Source organism: Lynx canadensis, chromosome X (assembly GCF_007474595.2).
Source record: "Lynx canadensis isolate LIC74 chromosome X, mLynCan4.pri.v2, whole genome shotgun sequence".
Lineage (NCBI taxonomy): Eukaryota > Metazoa > Chordata > Mammalia > Carnivora > Felidae > Lynx > Lynx canadensis.
This window is the reverse complement of record NC_044321.2, coordinates 121,937,266-121,955,195: the sequence shown is the minus strand read 5'-3', so window position 1 is coordinate 121,955,195 and position 17,930 is coordinate 121,937,266. Positions and strand designations below refer to the sequence as shown.

The window sequence follows — 17,930 nt, the reverse complement described above, 5'->3', positions numbered from 1 at the left end:
ACAGAGATGAAGGGGGCACTATATCACAATAAAGGGGACAATCCAACAAGAAGACCTAATAATTGTAAATATTTATACACCCAATTTGGAAGGTCCCAAACATACAAAACAATTAATAACAAACATAAGTAAACTCATTGATAATAATACAATAATAGTAGGAGACTTTAACACCCCACTTACATCAATGGACAGATCATCTAAGCAGAAAATCAACAAGAACACAATGACTTTGAATGACACACTGGACAAGATGGACTTAACATATATTCAGAACATTCCATCCTAAAACAGCAGAATACACATTCTTTTCAAGTGCACATGGGACACTTGCCAAAATACATCACACACTAGGTCACAAATCAGACCTCAAAAACTACAAAAAGATTGAGATAATACCATGCATATTTTTCTGACCAAAATGCTGTGAAACTTGAATTCAACCACAAGAAAATAAAATGGAAAGACCACAAATACATAGAGGTTAAATAATATAGTACTAAAGAATGAATGGGTCAACCAGGAAATCAAAGAAATTAAAAAAATACATGGAAACGAATGAAAAAACATAACAATCCAAAACCTTAAGGATGCAGCAAAAGCAGTCCCAAGATGGGAAGTGTATAACAATATTGGCCTACCTTAAAAAGCAAGAAAAATTTCAAATAAACAATGTAACCTTATACCTAAAGGAGCTAGAAAAAGAACAACAAATGAAGCCTAAAGCCAGCAGAAGGGAAATAATAAAGATTAGAGAAGAAATAAAGGATATAGAAAATAAAAAAGCACTAGAACAGATCAATGAGGCCAGGAGCTGGTTCCTTGAAAAAAAATAATGAAATTGGTAACCCCCTAGCCATACTTATTGAAAAGGAAAGTGAAAGGACCCAAAATAAATAAAATCACAAATGAGAGAGAAGAAATAACAACCAACACCACAGAAATACAATTATAAGAATATATCATGAAAATGTATGCCAACAACTTGGAGAACCTGGAAAAAATGGATTAATTCCTGGAAACATATAAACAACCAAAACTGAAACAGGAAGAATTAGAAAACTTGAACAGACTGGTAACCAGAAAAGAAATTCAATCAGTAATAAATCTCCCAAAAAACAAAAGTCCAGGGCCAGATAGCTTCACAGGTGAATTCTACCAAATATTTTTTTTTAAATTTTTTTTTTCAACGTTTATTTATTTTTTGGGGGGGACAGAGAGAGACAGAGCATGAACGGGGGAGGGGCAGAGAGAGAGGGAGACACAGAATCAGAAACAGGCTCCAGGCTCTGAGCCATCAGCCCAGAGCCTGACGCGGGGCTCGAACTCACGGACCGTGAGATCATGACCTGGCTGAAGTCGGACGCTTAACCGACTGCGCCACCCAGGTGCCCCCTCTACCAAATATTTAAAGAAGAGTTAATACCTATTCTTCTCAAACTATTCTAGAGAATAGAAATGGAAGGGAAACTTCCAAATTAATTCTAGGAGGCCAGAATTACCCTGATACCCAAACCAAAGACTGCACTAAAAAAGAAAACTACAGGCCCATTTCCCAGATGAACATAGATGCAAAAATCCTACTAGCAAACCAAATCCAAGAATACATTTTAAAAGATCATTCACCACAATCAACTGGGATTTGCTTAGGAGGCAAGGTTGGTCCAGTATTTGCAAATCAATCAATGTGGTACATCACATCAATAACAGAAAGGATAAGAACCATATGATCGTTCCAGTGAATGTAGAAAAGGCATTTGACAAAGTACGACATCCATTCATGATAGAAGCTGTCAAGAAAGTAGGTCTGGAGGGAACGTACCTCAAAATAATAAAGTCCAAATATGAAAAACCCACAGGTAATATCATCCTCAATGGAGAAAACCTGAGAGCTTTTTCTCTATGTTCAGGGACAAGACAGGAATGTTGGCTCCTCCACTGTTATTTAATATAGTTCTAGAAGTCCTAGCCACAACAATCAAACAACAGAAAGAAATAAAAGGCACCCAAAATGCAAGGAGGAAGTCAAACTTTTACTCTTTGCAGATGCCATGGTACTCTACATAGAAAACCCAAAAGATTCCACCAAAAAAGTTGCTAGAACTGCTGATACATGAATTCGGTAAAGTCAAAGGATATAAAATCAACACACAGAAATCTGTTGCAGTTCATAATGAACTCTCTCTCTTTCTGAGAAAGAGAACTCAAGGAATCAATCCCATTCACAAATTAACCAAAAACCATAAGATACCTAGGAATAAACCTAACCAAAGGGGTGAAAGATCTGTACTCTGAAAATTATAGAAAGTTTATGAAAGGAATTGAAGAAGACACAAAGAAATGCAAAACACTCCATGCTCATTGATTGGAAGAAAAAATATTGGTAAAATGTCAATACTACCCAAAGCAATCTACACATTCAGTGCAATCCCTATCAAAATACTAAAAGCACTTTTCACAGAGCTAGAACAAACAATCCTAAAACATGTATGGAACCACAAAAGACCCCGAATAATCAATGCAACCTTTTAAAAGAAAAGAAAAGCTGGAGGCACCATAATTCCTGACTTCAAGTAATATTACAAAACTGTAGTAATCAAGACAATGTGGTACTGTGACAAAAATAGACACATAGATCAATAGAAGACATTAGAAACCCCAGAAGTCAACCCACCACTCTATAGTCAATTAATCTTTGACAAAGCAAGAAAGAATATCCAAGGGGAAAAAGACAATCTCTTCAACAGTGTTGGGTAAACTGGAGAGCAACATGCAAAAGAATGAAACTGGACCACTTTCTTACACCATACACAAAAATAAATTCAAATTGTTTAACAACCTAAATATGAGACAGGAAACCATCAAAATCTGAGAGGAGAACACTGGCAATAACTACTTTTATTGGCCATGGTAACTTCTTTTTTTTTTTTTAAGTTTATTCATTTATTTTAAAAGAGGGAGAGAACATGATGAGAAGAGGGGCAGAGAGAAAGGGAGAGAGAGAGAGACTCCTAAGCAGGCCTCATGCTGCCAGCATGGAACCCACCGTGGGGCTCAAACTCACAAACCACAAGATCATGACCTGAGCCAAAACCAAAGACCGAACGCTTAACTGACTGAGCCACCCAGGTGCCCCTGGCCATAGCAACTTCTTACTAGATATGTTTCCTGAGGCAAGGGAAACAAAAGCAAAAATAAACTACTGGGACCTCATCAAAATAAAATCTTCTGCACAGTGAAGGACACCATCAACAAAACTAAAAGCAAGTGTTCAGAATAGGAGAAGATACTTGCAAACGACATACCTGATATAGGGTTAGTATCCAAAATCTATAAAGAAGTTATAAATCTCAATACCCAAAAAGCAAATCATCCAATTAAAAAATTGGCAGAAAACATGAATAGATGTTTTTCCAAAGAAGACATACAGATGGCTACATGAAAAAAGGATCAACATTACTCATCATCAGGGAAATACAAATCAAACTACAATGAGAGATCAACTCACACCTCTCAGAAAGGCTAAAATTAACAACAGAAGTAGCATCAGGTGTTGGAGAGGATGCAGAGAAAGGGAAACCCTCTTGCACTGTTGATGGGGGTAACAGAGAGGCCACTCTAGAAAACATTGTGGAGGATCCTCAAAAAATAAAAGTAGAACTACCCTACATCCCACAATTGCACTACTACGTATTTACCCAAAGAATACAAAAATACTGATTTCAAGGGATACATGCACCCTGATATTTATAGCAGCATTCTTTGCAATAGCCAAGTTATGGAAAGAGCCCAAATGTCCATCGACTGGTGAATGGATTATGAAGATGGGGTTTGCACATAAATAGAATGGAACATTACTGAGCCATAAAAAAGAATGAAATCTTGCCATTTGCAATGACATGGAAGGAGCTAGAGAATAATATCCTAAGCAAAATTAGTCAGAGAAAGATAAATACCATATGATTTCGCTTTTATGTGGAATTTAAGAAAAAAAATAGGGGCACCTGGGTGGCTCAGTCAGTTGAGCATCCGACTTCAGCTCAGGTCATGGTCTCGTGGCCCATAAGTTCGAGCCCTGCATCGGGCTCTGTGCTGACAGCTCAGAGCCTGGAGCCTGTTTCGGATTCTGTGTCTCCCTCCCTCTCTGACCTTCCCCCATTCATGCTCAATCTCTCTCTGTCTCAAAAATAAATAAACGTTTAAAAAAAAGAAAAAATAAACAAGCATAGAATGGGAAAAGAGAGGGAAACCAAGAAACAAATTCTTAACTAAGGAGAATACACTGATGGTTACCAGAGGGAAGATGGGTGGGGGGATGGGTTAAATAGGTGATGGGGATTAAGGAGTGCACAAGTGATGAGCACCAGATGTTTTATGGAAGTGTTGAATCTCTATATTGCACACCTGAAACTAATTATACACCATATGTTAACTGACATTTAAATAAAAACTTACCAAAAAGCTAAAAGGAATCCCTTTTACAATATCATCGAAAATAATAAAATACTGGGGAATAAATTTAACAATAGATGTGCAAGATTATATTTGCTAAAAGGAAAACATTGCTGAAAGAAATTAAAGAGGGCCTAAATCAATGAAAAGCCATTCTATTTTAGTGATATGAATACTTAATATTGTTAAGATGGCCATAATCTCGAAGGCAATATATAGATTCAATACAGTCTCTATCAAAATTTCAATGATCGGGGAGCCTGGGTGGTTTAGTTGGTTAGGTGGCAAACCTCAGCTCAGGTCAGGATCTCACAGTTTGTGGGTTTGAGCCCTGCATCAGGCTCTGTGCTGACAGTTCGGAACCTGGACCCTGCTTCAGAGTCTGTGTCTCCCTCTCTCTCGGCTGCTACCCCACTTGAACTCTGTCTATCACTCTCAAAAGTAAATAAACATTTAAAACGTTTAAAAAACCTTTTCAGTGACCTTTTGCAGACGTGAAAGCCAATCCTAAATTTATATGGAAATGCAAGGGACAGAGACAGCCAAAACAATCCGGAAAAGAAGAACAAAGCTGTGCGATCCACACGTGCCACTTTCAAAACTTACTTCAAAACTACAGCAATCGTAAACTGTGGTACTGGCATAGGGGTAGACATGTAAGTCAATGTTTTTGAATTTACAGTGAGAAATAAACCCATAGATTTATGAATAGTTGATATTCAACAAGGGGGCCCAGACCGTTCAATGGAGAAATGAGCAATCTCTTCAACAAACGGTGCTGGGAAAACTGAATGTTGACAGAAAAAAGAATGAACGTGGGCTCCAGTTCCACACCACGTGTGAAAATGAATTCCAAAACGGATCACAAACCCAAACGTAAGCGATGAAACTATGAAACTCTTGGAATAAAACATAGATATAAATCCCCCTGGCTTTAACTACACAACAGTTCCTTACATATGGCAGCAAAAGCGCGGCCACAAAAGAAGGGGGGTGGTGCAAAGAGGATAAGTTGTACACCATCCAAACCAAAAACTTTTGTGCATGAAAGGACTCTGTCTAGAAGGTGAAAGGACAAAACGCACAGGATGGGAGAAGCATTTGCAAATCACACATGGGATAAGGGTGTATTTTCCAGAATGCATAAAGAACACCTACAAGTCAACAATGAAAGCACGAACGAACAACCCAGTTAAAAAATGGGAAAGGACTGGGACAGACGTTCCTCCAAAGTGGATGTGCAAATGGCCAAGAGGCACATGAAAAGACGCTCAACATCATGCGCCAACAGGGCGATGCAAATCACAACCGCCATGAGGCACCACTTCGCAGCCAGTAGGCTGGCTCTTCTAGGCACAAGAAAGCAAAACAAAGGCAAAAAGACGAGTTCGGGCGAGGGTGCGCAAGGACCGGGACTCACACACTGCTGCTGGGAACGCAAAGCTGCTGTGGGAATCCGCTGGGCGGCTCCTCAGTAAGTTACCGGCAGAATTAGCACCCGACCCCTCAATCGCAGTCCCAGTGCAATTTCCTACCCTAGGGAATCAGAAACAGGTGCTCAAACAGAACCCTGTGCAGGAAATGTTCGGCGCAGCGCTGTTCACATCTGCCGCAAGGTGGGAATGGCGGAGCTGCCTGTCAACCCATGAACTGGGATAGGCCGCCACGCACGGTGTGTCCCTGCGGTGGAATATTACTCAGCCGTGAAAAGGCTTGAAGCGCTGACTCACGCTCCCACGCGGACGAACGAACCCTAGTGACAACGCTGCGCTACGGGAAAGCAACCAGGCACAGAAAGCCGCCTATTCGCCCAGCGATCCCGCGTGCAGAAAGAAGTAAGTGTCCGGGACAGGCGAACCCCTATGGGCAGCAAGCCGACTAGCGGTTGCCTGGGGGCTCCCGAGGACGGGGGTGGGGGGGGGGGGGGGTGCGGTGAGGACTGGCTGCCTGACACGTACAGGGGTTTCTTTGAGGGGTGCTGCCACGGTTTGGAACTAGACGGTCGTGGTGGTCGCCCGACCCCTCTAGTGTATACTCGGGCCGCTGGCTCCTACGCGGGTGTTGGGTGTGCACAATGCGCCCGCCCAGCCAAAAGCCAGCGTTCCTTCAAACAGGGGTTCCAGGGAGCAGGCTCCCGCCCAGCACTGCTTCTCTGCAGCGGGGGCCCATGGGAAAGCAGTGACTTCACCGGATGTACGTGTCCCAAAACGCGCACCCGACCAATGATGGGGTCGGTCTGTGATCTCTAGGATACAGAGTAGCGGCTTTGGAACCCTGCCGGTCGGAAACTTCGGGCCAACTGGCCTTTTACACCGCTTCCCGCCACATCGCACCATATCCAGCCCCATCCGACCGCATCCAGCCACACCCGACCGCATCCAGCCCTGTCCGACCGCATCCAGCCGCACCCGACCGCTTCCCGCAGCGCACGCCAGACCGAGGCCCGTCCGAGAAAGCGCAGCCGAGGCCCAGCATGCCTGTGAGGAGGAGCCGTCGAGGGTCGTCCAGTGGCCAGAGCCGGGTCCGCTCCCGCACTGCCCGAGCCGAGTTGACGTTCTCCGTGAGCCACGTGGAGCGCCTCCTGCGGGAGGGCCGCTACTCGCAGCGCCTGGGCGCGTCCGCCCCGATCTTCCTAGCGGCCGTCATCCAGTCCCTGACGGCCAAGGTCCTGGAGCTGGCCGGCATCGAGGCCCGGAACAGAGGCAGGAGGCTCATCACCCCGGATGTCGTGGACATGGTGGTCCACAGCCACCCGCCGCTCAGCGCCTTCTTCCAGTCCACCATCATCTCCCAGGCGGTCCCGGGCTGGAACTAGCTGTCCCACGCGACGTGGGGTCCGGCAGGCGCCAGGCCTACTCATGGCCGGGGTGGGCCCCGGCCGGCCTGGTGCCTCAGGCAGTCGCTGAAAGCCAATAAAGTGTTTGGAGAAACCCGTGTGAGCGCTTCTGTCGCTGGTGTGTGGGGCGTGGTCGTGGGACGTCCCTCGTCGGGGGTGGGGGGGTGGGGTGGGGGCGTGGGGCGGGGGGCGTGGTCGGGGAAGACCCAGCAGAGCAGCTTGTCTCGGGGATCATGCAGGCGGTGGCCCTGGGCGGGAGAGGCTGGCTCGGGTGGAGGCTTTGACGGGAGGGGTGACGAGTGACCGGGGCGGGGGGACCTGGCGAGCGAGAACCCTGCCAGGTTGGAATTGGGGTCACGCGGGACGGCGAGCTGGGTTTCGGGCCGGTTCGGTTGCAGATTCTGGGAGACGCCTTCGGCCACGCGGGTAAACAGGCCGTCACCCAGCCCCAGGGGGCACCTGGCCAGGCCCCGCCCCAGGGTCCACGATTTGCATAGAAGACTGGCACCAGGCAAGGCCTCACTCCTTGGCTTTCTTATGTATCAACTTTGCCCCTGGAAAAGTTCTTGCCCCAAAACCGTTAATTTGCATAAGTATCTTGCACTAGACCATAGGGTCTCAAGGCCAGAATAATGGCTAAGTGTGAGTCCTACATTTTTTAGTGTTATTTCTTTATGCTTTATGTAGTTTGAATTTGATCAGTAAGACATTTTATGCCTACTGCTTTCCTGCTATGATACTGGTGTTTCGCTGAAACTTAAATTTCTTCATTTTTATAATGAGAGCATAATACTTGCCCTCCATTTTAGAACAGTGATTAGAAGAGTTAAAGGAAATTAAATGTATAAAATTTTATATGCATACCTATGTATATATATAATAAAATTAAATGTGTAAAATTTTATATGCATATATATATAAAATTATGCTAAAGTAAGAATTTACTAAATCTTAGGGATGATACTGTATGCAATCCATGATGCTGTTATTTCTTTTCTGTTTTTTATTTTATGTTTTACATTATACAAAAAATCAACCTCTTTTGGAGCCCAGTTCTATGAATTCAACATTTGTATACATATGTGTATCCACCACCACAGTCAGGCTATGGAACAGCTTCATCAACACAGAATAGTTTCTGATTTGGTACTACTGTCCCTTTTTAGTTGTGATTTTTGTTAAATTAACGCTTTTAAGGAGAGCCCCGGGGTGCCTGGGTGGCTCAGTTCGTTGAGCGTGGGAGTTTGATTTTGGCTAAGGTCATGATCTCAGGGTACATGAGATCGAGCCCCACATGGGTCTCTGAGCTCCCAGTGCGAGTGTCTTTCTCTCTCCCTCTCTCGGCTTCTTTCTGCTCCTGCCCTGCCTTCTCCCCCCCCCCCCCCCCCCCCCCCGTCAAAATAAATACACTTAAAAAATTTAAGGAGAACCCAGGGTAAGTGTGTGCGATGGTGAGCCAAGTTTCAACAGAGACTGAAAGGGAAAGTGAAACGGAGAGGTGTATTACTGGTAGCTCCTGAAGAGGTACACAGCGTGCCTGGCGGGCCACATGGGGAGGTCAAGGCAGGGCATAAGCAGAGAGGGGGCAACAGGAACTGGGCATATGCCTTTACTAAGGTTCATAGGTGAAATCTTTCTGGGTTTCCAGGCTCAGGCTGGATTGACCAATTCAAAACAAACAAAAAAGAATGGTGTTTTGTTAAGCTCTGTGGAAGTCTTATCTAAGGGACCCACAAAGGGAGGACCTGGGAGGCAGGAGAGACTAACACTAGGGTGATTGGGGAAGTCTTGTCAGGTTCTTACCCTTACTTGTGACTCAGCTGGTTGTCATCTAGGGCATGCACTTGAGGGTAGGCTCTTGTTTTCTCAAGACCCCTGCATGTCACTTATCCACATAAAATGAATGCTGAAGAAGTTGTATTTTGGAGGAGTTTAAACTCAACATTAGCGAAACCCTTTCCTCAGACCTAATCTTGAGAATAACCACTGCTCTGTTCTCCATCTCTGTAGAACTTCCTTTCCCAGAACATCTTGTAAATATATTCATACAGTATGTCACCTTTAAAACTGGCTGCTATCATTCAACATATTGCTTTCCAGGTTTATCTAGATTGTTCAACTAGAATATATCAATAGTTATGTGTTATGTTCAAGTATTATTCCATTATATGGGTATATCACAGTTTGTTTAATCATTTGCTTATTACAGGACATTCTGGTTTCCAGGTTTGGGAAATTTTGAATAAACTGCTATAAACATTTATGGACATGTTTTTGTATAAATATAAATTTTCATTTCTCTAGGCTAAATACTAAAGAGTTGGACTGATAAATCACATGAAAAGTTTTCTTGGGCCCCTTCCGAATTAGTCTCATCCTCATTTCCTATAGGCAACCACTGATCTTATTTTTTCCTACCCCATATTAGTCTTGAAGTTCTAGAACTTCAGATAAATGGAGTCAAAAGTGTAACTAATTTCAGTGAAGCTTGAGATTCAACCATATTTTGCATGTATTAATGATCCATTCCTTTTCATCAGTGTTATTCAGCTGTATTATTAAACCACACTATGTTTATACATTCAACTTTTAAAAATTTTTTTAATTGTTTATTCATATTTGACAGAGAGAGAGAGCAAGCAGCAGAGAGACAGAAAGAAGGGGAGACAGAAACTGAAGCAGGCTCCAGGCTCCAAGCTGCCAGCACAGAGCCCAATGCGGGGCTCTAACCCACGAGCCGCAAGATCATGACCCGAGTGGAAGTCGGATGCCCAACCGACCGAGCAACCCAGGCGCCCCTATACATTCAACTTTTGATGGACATCTGGCCTGTTTTTAGTTTTTTATTATTACAAAAAGACCTACTATAAATATGTGTGTTAAAGTTTTTGTGTGCTAATATGCTTTCATTTCCCTTGGATAATTCCTAAAAGTGGAAGTGTTAGGTAATAGGTTAGGTGTATATCTAGCTTTATAAGAAACTGCTTAACTGTTTTCCAAAGAGTTTTGTACCCTTTTATACTCCCACTATGTGTGAGGGTCCCAGTTGTTCCATATCCTTGCCAACATTTGATGTTGCCAGCTGGTTAGTTTTGGCCATTCTACATCAGGTAGATAAATAGTGATATCTCATCGTGGCTTTATTTTGCAATTAACTAATGATAAAAGATCATTGAGCACATTTCAATTTGCCACAAGAGTGATGCTAAAATCTCTAACATGATTGGAATTTTTCTAATATCTGAATAACCATTCTAACTTTCTATGCCTTCTGTTTTTATAATATATATTTATGTATTCGACTTTTTAAAATATTGTTCTACTTTTAATCTTTGTGTCTTTATATTTAAGAGTATCTCTTTATAAAATTTTATTCTATTTAGGATAGACCTAAAAGATCTACCCCCTTGATAAATTTCTTTAGTGTATAATACATTACTATGGATTATAGGTACAATGTTATATGGCAGATCTCTAGAACTTATTAATCTTGCTGATTTGAAGCTTTATGCCCGTTGATTAGTAACTCTCCATTTCCCCCTCCCTTCAGGCCCTGGTAACTACCATTGATCAATTTGACTATTTTAGATTATTCATGTCAGTGTAATTGTGCATTATGAATACCAGCTATGATTATGTGATCAGTTACAGAAACAGGGATTGTAATTGACATGAATATTTTTCTTCTCTTGTTATCAATGTTTGTAAGTTTGTATGCCTAAAATGTGCTTTCTTCCCTCACTTATCCTCCTATAATATGGAGTCCATTGAATTTATATCATAGTATTTAAGTATTAACTTTACATCATAGTACTGAAGTTCCAGGATGCCAAGGAGAAGAGCAAATATTACTGAAGGACTGTGCATCCTCTACTGGGGAAAGGGGTATTGTAGTTTTGGTTGTACACAGGATCGTTGTACCACATTAGGTCTAAGTAGAATCTTGTTATTATCTTTATTAAGAGTTTAAGAATGTTTTAAGGAGATGGGTCTTGGTGCCAAGTTGATAAAGGGTGTACCTGTGATGGTTAATTTTATGTGTCAACTTGACTAGGCCACTGTACCCAGACATTTGGTCAAACATTACTTTTGATGTTTCTGTGAGGGTATTTTGTAGTTGACATTAACATTTAATAAGTGGACCTTGGGGTGCCTGGGTGGCTCAGTCGGTTATGCACCCGACTTTGGCTCAGGTCATGATCTCATGGTCTGTGAGTTGGAGCCCCGCGTCAGGCTCTGTGCCGACAGCTCAGAGCCTGGAGCCTGCTTTGGATTCTGTGTTTCCCTCGCTCTCTGCCCCTCCCCCACTCTCTCTCTCTCTCTCTCAAAAATAAACATTAAAAAAATTTAAAAAAAATAAGTGAACCTTGAGTAAAGCAGATTACCCCCCCCCCCCACATGTCAATGGGTCTCATCCAATCAATTAAAAGCCTTAACAGAGGGGCACCTGGGTAGCTCAGTTGTTGGGCATCCAACTTTGGCTCAGGTCATGATCCAGTGGTTCATGAGTTCAAGCCCCACATCAGGCTCTGTGCTGACAGAGCAGAGCCTGGGGTCTGCTTTTGATTCTGTGTCTCCCTCTCTCTCCGCCCCTCCCCTGCTTGTGCTCTCTCTCTCTCTCATAAACATTTTTTTTAAAAAGCCTTGGGGCGCCTGGGTGGCGCAGTCGGTTAAGCGTCCGACTTCAGCCAGGTCACGATCTCGCGGTCTGTGAGTTCGAGCCCCGCGTCAGGCTCTGGGCTGATGGCTCAGAGCCTGGAGCCTGTTTTCGATTCTGTGTCTCCCTCTCTCTCTGCCCCTCCCCCGTTCATGCTCTGTCTCTCTCGGTCCCCCCAAAAAAATAAACGTTGAAAAAAAAAAAGCCTTAACAGAAAAAGACTGACTTCCTTGGAAGAGAGGAATTCAGCCATTAAGCCTGCAAACTGCCTTGGGACTCCAAATGCACCTCTTTTCTGGGTCTCCAGGCTACTGGCCTATCCTGAAGATTTGGGGTTTTTCAAGCCTCCACAGTCTTGTGAACCAATACCTTAAAACCAATCTTTCTGTTTGTACATACAAACATATATATATGTGTATATGTATGTGTATATAAACATATGTAAGTATCCACACACATATACATAGATTCTATTCATTTTATTTCTCTGGAGAACTCTAATGTTGTTCATACATCCAACACCAAGCTTTCTAGTAATCCTTCCCTGCCACTTCCTCAAGGCAAGGAGTTAGACCAGAGGCCTAAGGAGGCTTTTCCTGGAGCCCAAATCCAAATACTATCACCTGCCACATTCCATAACTCCTAAACATTTTTGTCATAAAACAGTAAGGCAGCCAGCCAGGCCCGTAGCACAGATGGAGAGGAATACACCAGGAAAAGCAAAAGCAGGAAAGAGCATGCAACCTAACAACTTTCTTTGTAAATTCCAGTTTAAGACTGGCTTATTTCACAGAGCATTATACCTTCTAGATGCATCCATGTTGTTGGAAATGGCAAGATTTCATTCTTTTTATGGCTAATATTCCAGTGTGTGTGTGTGTGTGTGTGTGTGTGTGTGTGCATATGTGTGCTTCTATACATAGATCTTTTTTTTCCATTCATCTATGGATGGACACTTGGATTGCTTCCATATTTTGACGATTATAAATAATGCCACAATAAACATAGGGGTGCATATATCTATTCAAATTAGTATTTTCATTTTCTTTGTGTAAATACCTACTAGCACAATTGCTGGGTTGAAGGGCAGCTCTATTTTTAACTTTCTGAGGAAACTCCACAGTTTTCCAGAGTGGCTGCACTAGTTTTTATTCCCACCAACAGTGCAAGAGGGTTCCCTTTTCTCTACATCCTCGCCAACATGTTGTTTCTTGTGCTCTTGATTTTAACCATTCTGACAGGTGTGAGGGGCTATCTCACTGTGGTTTTGACTTGCATTTCCCTGATGATGAGCGATGTTGAGCATCTTGCCATGTGTCTGATACCCTAGCCACTTTTGCAAAAAATTGGATGAGGTTTTTAGGGCTCCGAAAGACCCTTCCTGGCAGACAACTGAGAGCACAGGAATGCTGGCTGAGTCTGTCTCAGATGGGCCTGTCCCACATTTCCTTACCTATTGCTCCCACATTGTTGAAACAGAAGTAGGAAAGAATACGCTAAAAGTCCCGCCCCTTTTGCGGCACTTAACTCATGGTGACAACCTGTACATATCCCCTGCAATGCACACAAAATAAGGCAAATCTACCGCCAAGCTGTGCCCTTAAATCTCACTCCAAAATATTAGTACCGTACACAACTTCAGCGTAAAGGATGCATTTTCCCAAACCTGAATGATTGAGAAGATTCTATTCTGAAGACTTCTCGTTATCGCTCCCAACACCGCGAAGAAAATAAAATGGAATTGAAAAAGCCCCCAGACTGTAATGTCTGCATGTAACATTTGGACCAAAAAGCTTTGGAAATGCAGTATTTTGAAATGGGATACCACCCTGCTCTTGTGGAACAAAGACACTGTCTTTCACATACATGACCACACAATACCAAAGAACCGTGCTGGTTTTACACATTGGAGTTAAATAAGAGGTACAGAAAGGTCCCTACTACAAATACAGGATTGTCACGTGGATTAGGCATACCTCTCAGAATAGAACCTGGAACCAGAACTGTGAATTCCAATGCACACCGACACATTTGCTAAACACATTTGTTAGAACATTCCCGCCCCACCCCCAACCTTGCACCAGACACATTTGCATGGTAGCTCTCTTAAGTAAGGACCACTTAAGCACCACATCGCAAATGATCTCTGTAGATTCACTGCGGGGCACAGCCTGAATCCCAGGCACACTGTCCATTTCAAATGAATGAATGCATCATGGACCTGAAGGAGAACTGTTTTTCTACCTCCTGCTTCTGGATGGGCAGAGAAGCTATTCCCATGTTATAGATGAAGTAAAGCTAAACCACAGGTTAGGGGCATCAGGACGGCTTTATTGTGGATTTAGGGCTGGAGCAACAACAATGTACTAATCAAATGATTCCCACAAATATGCATGGGGCAGATGAAACTACTTGGGTGATCCCACAGATGGACGTCAATATACGCTAAGAAATGAGATCACGATAAAAAAAAAAAATCCTATAGCTTAAGTATTTAGGCAGAACTGTGAAACATGAAATCCTCTGCCACAAAGATGTAGGGGGAGTTGGGTGGAAGAAGTAAGGGATAAACGGGGTTCTTTTTACTTCTATTGAGACAGAGAGCATGGGTGCAGCAGGGGAGGGGCAGAGAGGGAGACAGAGAATCCCAAGCAGGCTCCCAGCTGTCAGCGCAGGGCCCCAAGGTGGTGGGGGGAGGTCTCGGACTCACTAACAGCGAGATCATGACCTGAGCTGAAATCAGACCCCGGACTGAGCCACCCCAGGCGCCGCAAGAGGGTTCTCATTCTTATGTTGCAGCCTTGGGGAAGAGAGCCCTGTCTTCCACTCTGATTCTATCACGTTGTCCTGGTTGTTTTTCCCTCCCTCCGTTATGGAAGTCAGTCTTTGGGACACAGGTACCTCCCAGTGAACTATATTGCTACAGTGGCCAGAGGAGTACGAGAAACCAAGGTAGAACTTTGCCGGCATCCACGACTTGTATTTCCCCCCCGAAACGCCAAGGGAGACGCACGACGTTTGGTAGCAAGCAACGAGTGCCTTCGTTCACGTGAGTCCTCAGATGCCCTGTCCCGAGGGGGAGACGGTTTCCTGCAGAACCAGGTGAAGGAGGTGGTTCTGCTCGGCACTCAACAGTGGCCACATCTCCACTTGCAGCGACTTGACGGCTTCCGTGTCCTTTTCGTGGGTGGCCATGACCAAGGACTGCAGCAGCAGGAACAGCTCGTCAGGAAGCTGGCCGCCGCTCTCCTGCCCGTGGCCGTCGAAAGCCTCCCAGGAGTACTTCTCCAGAGTGTGGGCGTGCTCCGGCAGGAGCTTGGCGGGCGGCGGTTGCAGCAGCAGCAGCAGCAGCACGCGGGACACCTCGCAGCGGACCAGCACGTCGGAGAAGGCGCCCAGCGTGGCGGGAGAGGGCGCGGGCGCAGGGCCGCCGTTCGCAGGGAGCAGCGCGGCGGGCAGGGCCGGGGCCGCGCCGGGCCCGACCTGTGGCCCCGGAGGCGGCGGCGGGGGCGGCGGCGGCGGCGGCGGTGGCACCGGGTGGCTGCCGTGCTCCCGCGCCAGGCGCTGCATGCGCGTGAAGACCGCCAGGGCGCCGTTGTAGTCGCGCGCCAGCAGCTGGCAGGAGGCGGCGTCGCCAAGCGCCTGCAGCGCGGCCAGGGGCAGCTGCGGGAGCTGCAGGTGGGCGGCGCGCTGGAAGTGGCCGGCGGCGGCGGCCGGCTGGCCCAGGTCGCGCAGGGCGGCGGCCAGCTCCAGGCAGAGGGCGGCGGCGGCGGCCGGCTGGCCCAGCTCGAGGTGCAGGCGCACGGCGGCGCCCAGGGCGTTGGCGGCGGCCTGCAGCGGCTCCCCGTAGGCCGCCGGGCAGGCGAGTCGCTGGCGCGCGTCGCGCTCCTGCCGCAGGAAGAGGCGGGCGGCCTCGGTGAGCGCCAGCGCCTCCCCAGGCCCGTGGAAGAGCGCCTGCTGGCAGCGCGCCACCGCCAGCTGGCACCAGGCCGCGTAGGGCAGGCACTCCTGGGCGCGCAGCTCCCGGCCCAGCTGCCCGAACTGCTCGCCCGCCTCCGCCACGTTGGGCTTCCGCAGGAACCGCTTCTTCAGCTTGCTCGACACCTGGCGGTACCGCGCCAAGAAGTCCCCGGCCTCGGGGCCCGGGCCCGCAGCGCCGCCCAGGCCGGGCGCGGACGCCGCCATGTTCGCCGCCACACGCAGACGCAGACGCGGACGCGGACGGTCGGACGTGCGGGCGCCCGGCGGCGACGTGCCCTGCGTCCGCGCTCGGGCAGCCAGGCGCCCCGTTGCCCCGGTGATACGCGAGCGACGGGGCCCGCAGGAGAGGCCTCGCCCCGCGCGGGTCGTGTGTGCAAATCGTGGACCCTGGGGCGGGGCCTGGCCAGGTGCCCCCTGGGGCTGGGTGACGGCCTGTTTACCCGCGTGGCCGAAGGCGTCTCCCAGAATCTGCAACCGAACCGGCCCGAAACCCAGCTCGCCGTCCCGCGTGACCCCAATTCCAACCTGGCAGGGTTCTCGCTCGCCAGGTCCCCCCGCCCCGGTCACTCGTCACCCCTCCCGTCAAAGCCTCCACCCGAGCCAGCCTCTCCCGCCCAGGGCCACCGCCTGCATGATCCCCGAGACAAGCTGCTCTGCTGGGTCTTCCCCGACCACGCCCCCCGCCCCACGCCCCCACCCCCCCCCCCCCACCCCCGACGAGGGACGTCCCACGACCACGCCCCACACACCAGCGACAGAAGCGCTCACACGGGTTTCTCCAAACACTTTATTGGCTTTCAGCGACTGCCTGAGGCACCAGGCCGGCCGGGGCCCACCCCGGCCATGAGTAGGCCTGGCGCCTGCCGGACCCCACGTCGCGTGGGACAGCTAGTTCCAGCCCGGGACCGCCTGGGAGATGATGGTGGACTGGAAGAAGGCGCTGAGCGGCGGGTGGCTGTGGACCACCATGTCCACGACATCCGGGGTGATGAGCCTCCTGCCTCTGTTCCGGGCCTCGATGCCGGCCAGCTCCAGGACCTTGGCCGTCAGGGACTGGATGACGGCCGCTAGGAAGATCGGGGCGGACGCGCCCAGGCGCTGCGAGTAGCGGCCCTCCCGCAGGAGGCGCTCCACGTGGCTCACGGAGAACGTCAACTCGGCTCGGGCAGTGCGGGAGCGGACCCGGCTCTGGCCACTGGACGACCCTCGACGGCTCCTCCTCACAGGCATGCTGGGCCTCGGCTGCGCTTTCTCGGACGGGCCTCGGTCTGGCGTGCGCTGCGGGAAGCGGTCGGGTGCGGCTGGATGCGGTCGGACAGGGCTGGATGCGGTCGGGTGTGGCTGGATGCGGTCGGATGGGGCTGGATATGGTGCGATGTGGCGGGAAGCGGTGTAAAAGGCCAGTTGGCCCGAAGTTTCCGACCGGCAGGGTTCCAAAGCCGCTACTCTGTATCCTAGAGATCACAGACCGACCCCATCATTGGTCGGGTGCGCGTTTTGGGACACGTACATCCGGTGAAGTCACTGCTTTCCCATGGGCCCCCGCTGCAGAGAAGCAGTGCTGGGCGGGAGCCTGCTCCCTGGAACCCCTGTTTGAAGGAACGCTGGCTTTTGGCTGGGCGGGCGCATTGTGCACACCCAACACCCGTGTAGGAGCCAGCGGCCCCGAGTATACACTAGAGGGGTCGGGCGACCACCACGACCGTCTAGTTCCAAACCGTGGCAGCACCCCTCAAAGAAACCCCTGTACGTGTCAGGCAGCCAGTCCTCACCGCACCCCCCTCCCCCCCACCCCCGTCCTCGGGAGCCCCCAGGCAACCGCTAGTCGGCTTGCTGCCCATAGGGGTTCGCCTGTCCCGGACACTTACTTCTTTCTGCACGCGGGATCGCTGGGCGAATAGGCGGCTTTCTGTGCCTGGTTGCTTTCCCGTAGCGCAGCGTTGTCACTAGGGTTCGTTCGTCCGCGTGGGAGCGTGAGTCAGCGCTTCAAGCCTTTTCACGGCT

The 17,930-nt window shown here is 47.9% G+C and overlaps 1 protein-coding gene across 1 annotated transcript; it reads right to left on the bottom strand.

The window, feature by feature from the left end:
• Nucleotides 1-14,638: 14,638 nt before the first annotated feature.
• LOC115507580 (40-kDa huntingtin-associated protein) lies at nucleotides 14,639-16,135 on the bottom strand. The gene has a single exon (XM_030306002.1). The coding sequence runs from the start codon at nucleotides 16,128-16,130 to the stop codon at nucleotides 15,003-15,005; it is 1,128 nt and encodes a 375-aa protein (XP_030161862.1). The 5' UTR covers nucleotides 16,131-16,135; the 3' UTR covers nucleotides 14,639-15,002.
• Nucleotides 16,136-17,930: the final 1,795 nt, after the last annotated feature.

Bases quoted from the DNA above. Each gene is read 5' to 3' on its own strand.
- LOC115507580 (XM_030306002.1), bottom strand. From the start codon at position 16,130: ATGGCGGCGTCCGCGCCCGGCCTGGGCGGCGCTGCGGGCCCGGGCCCC.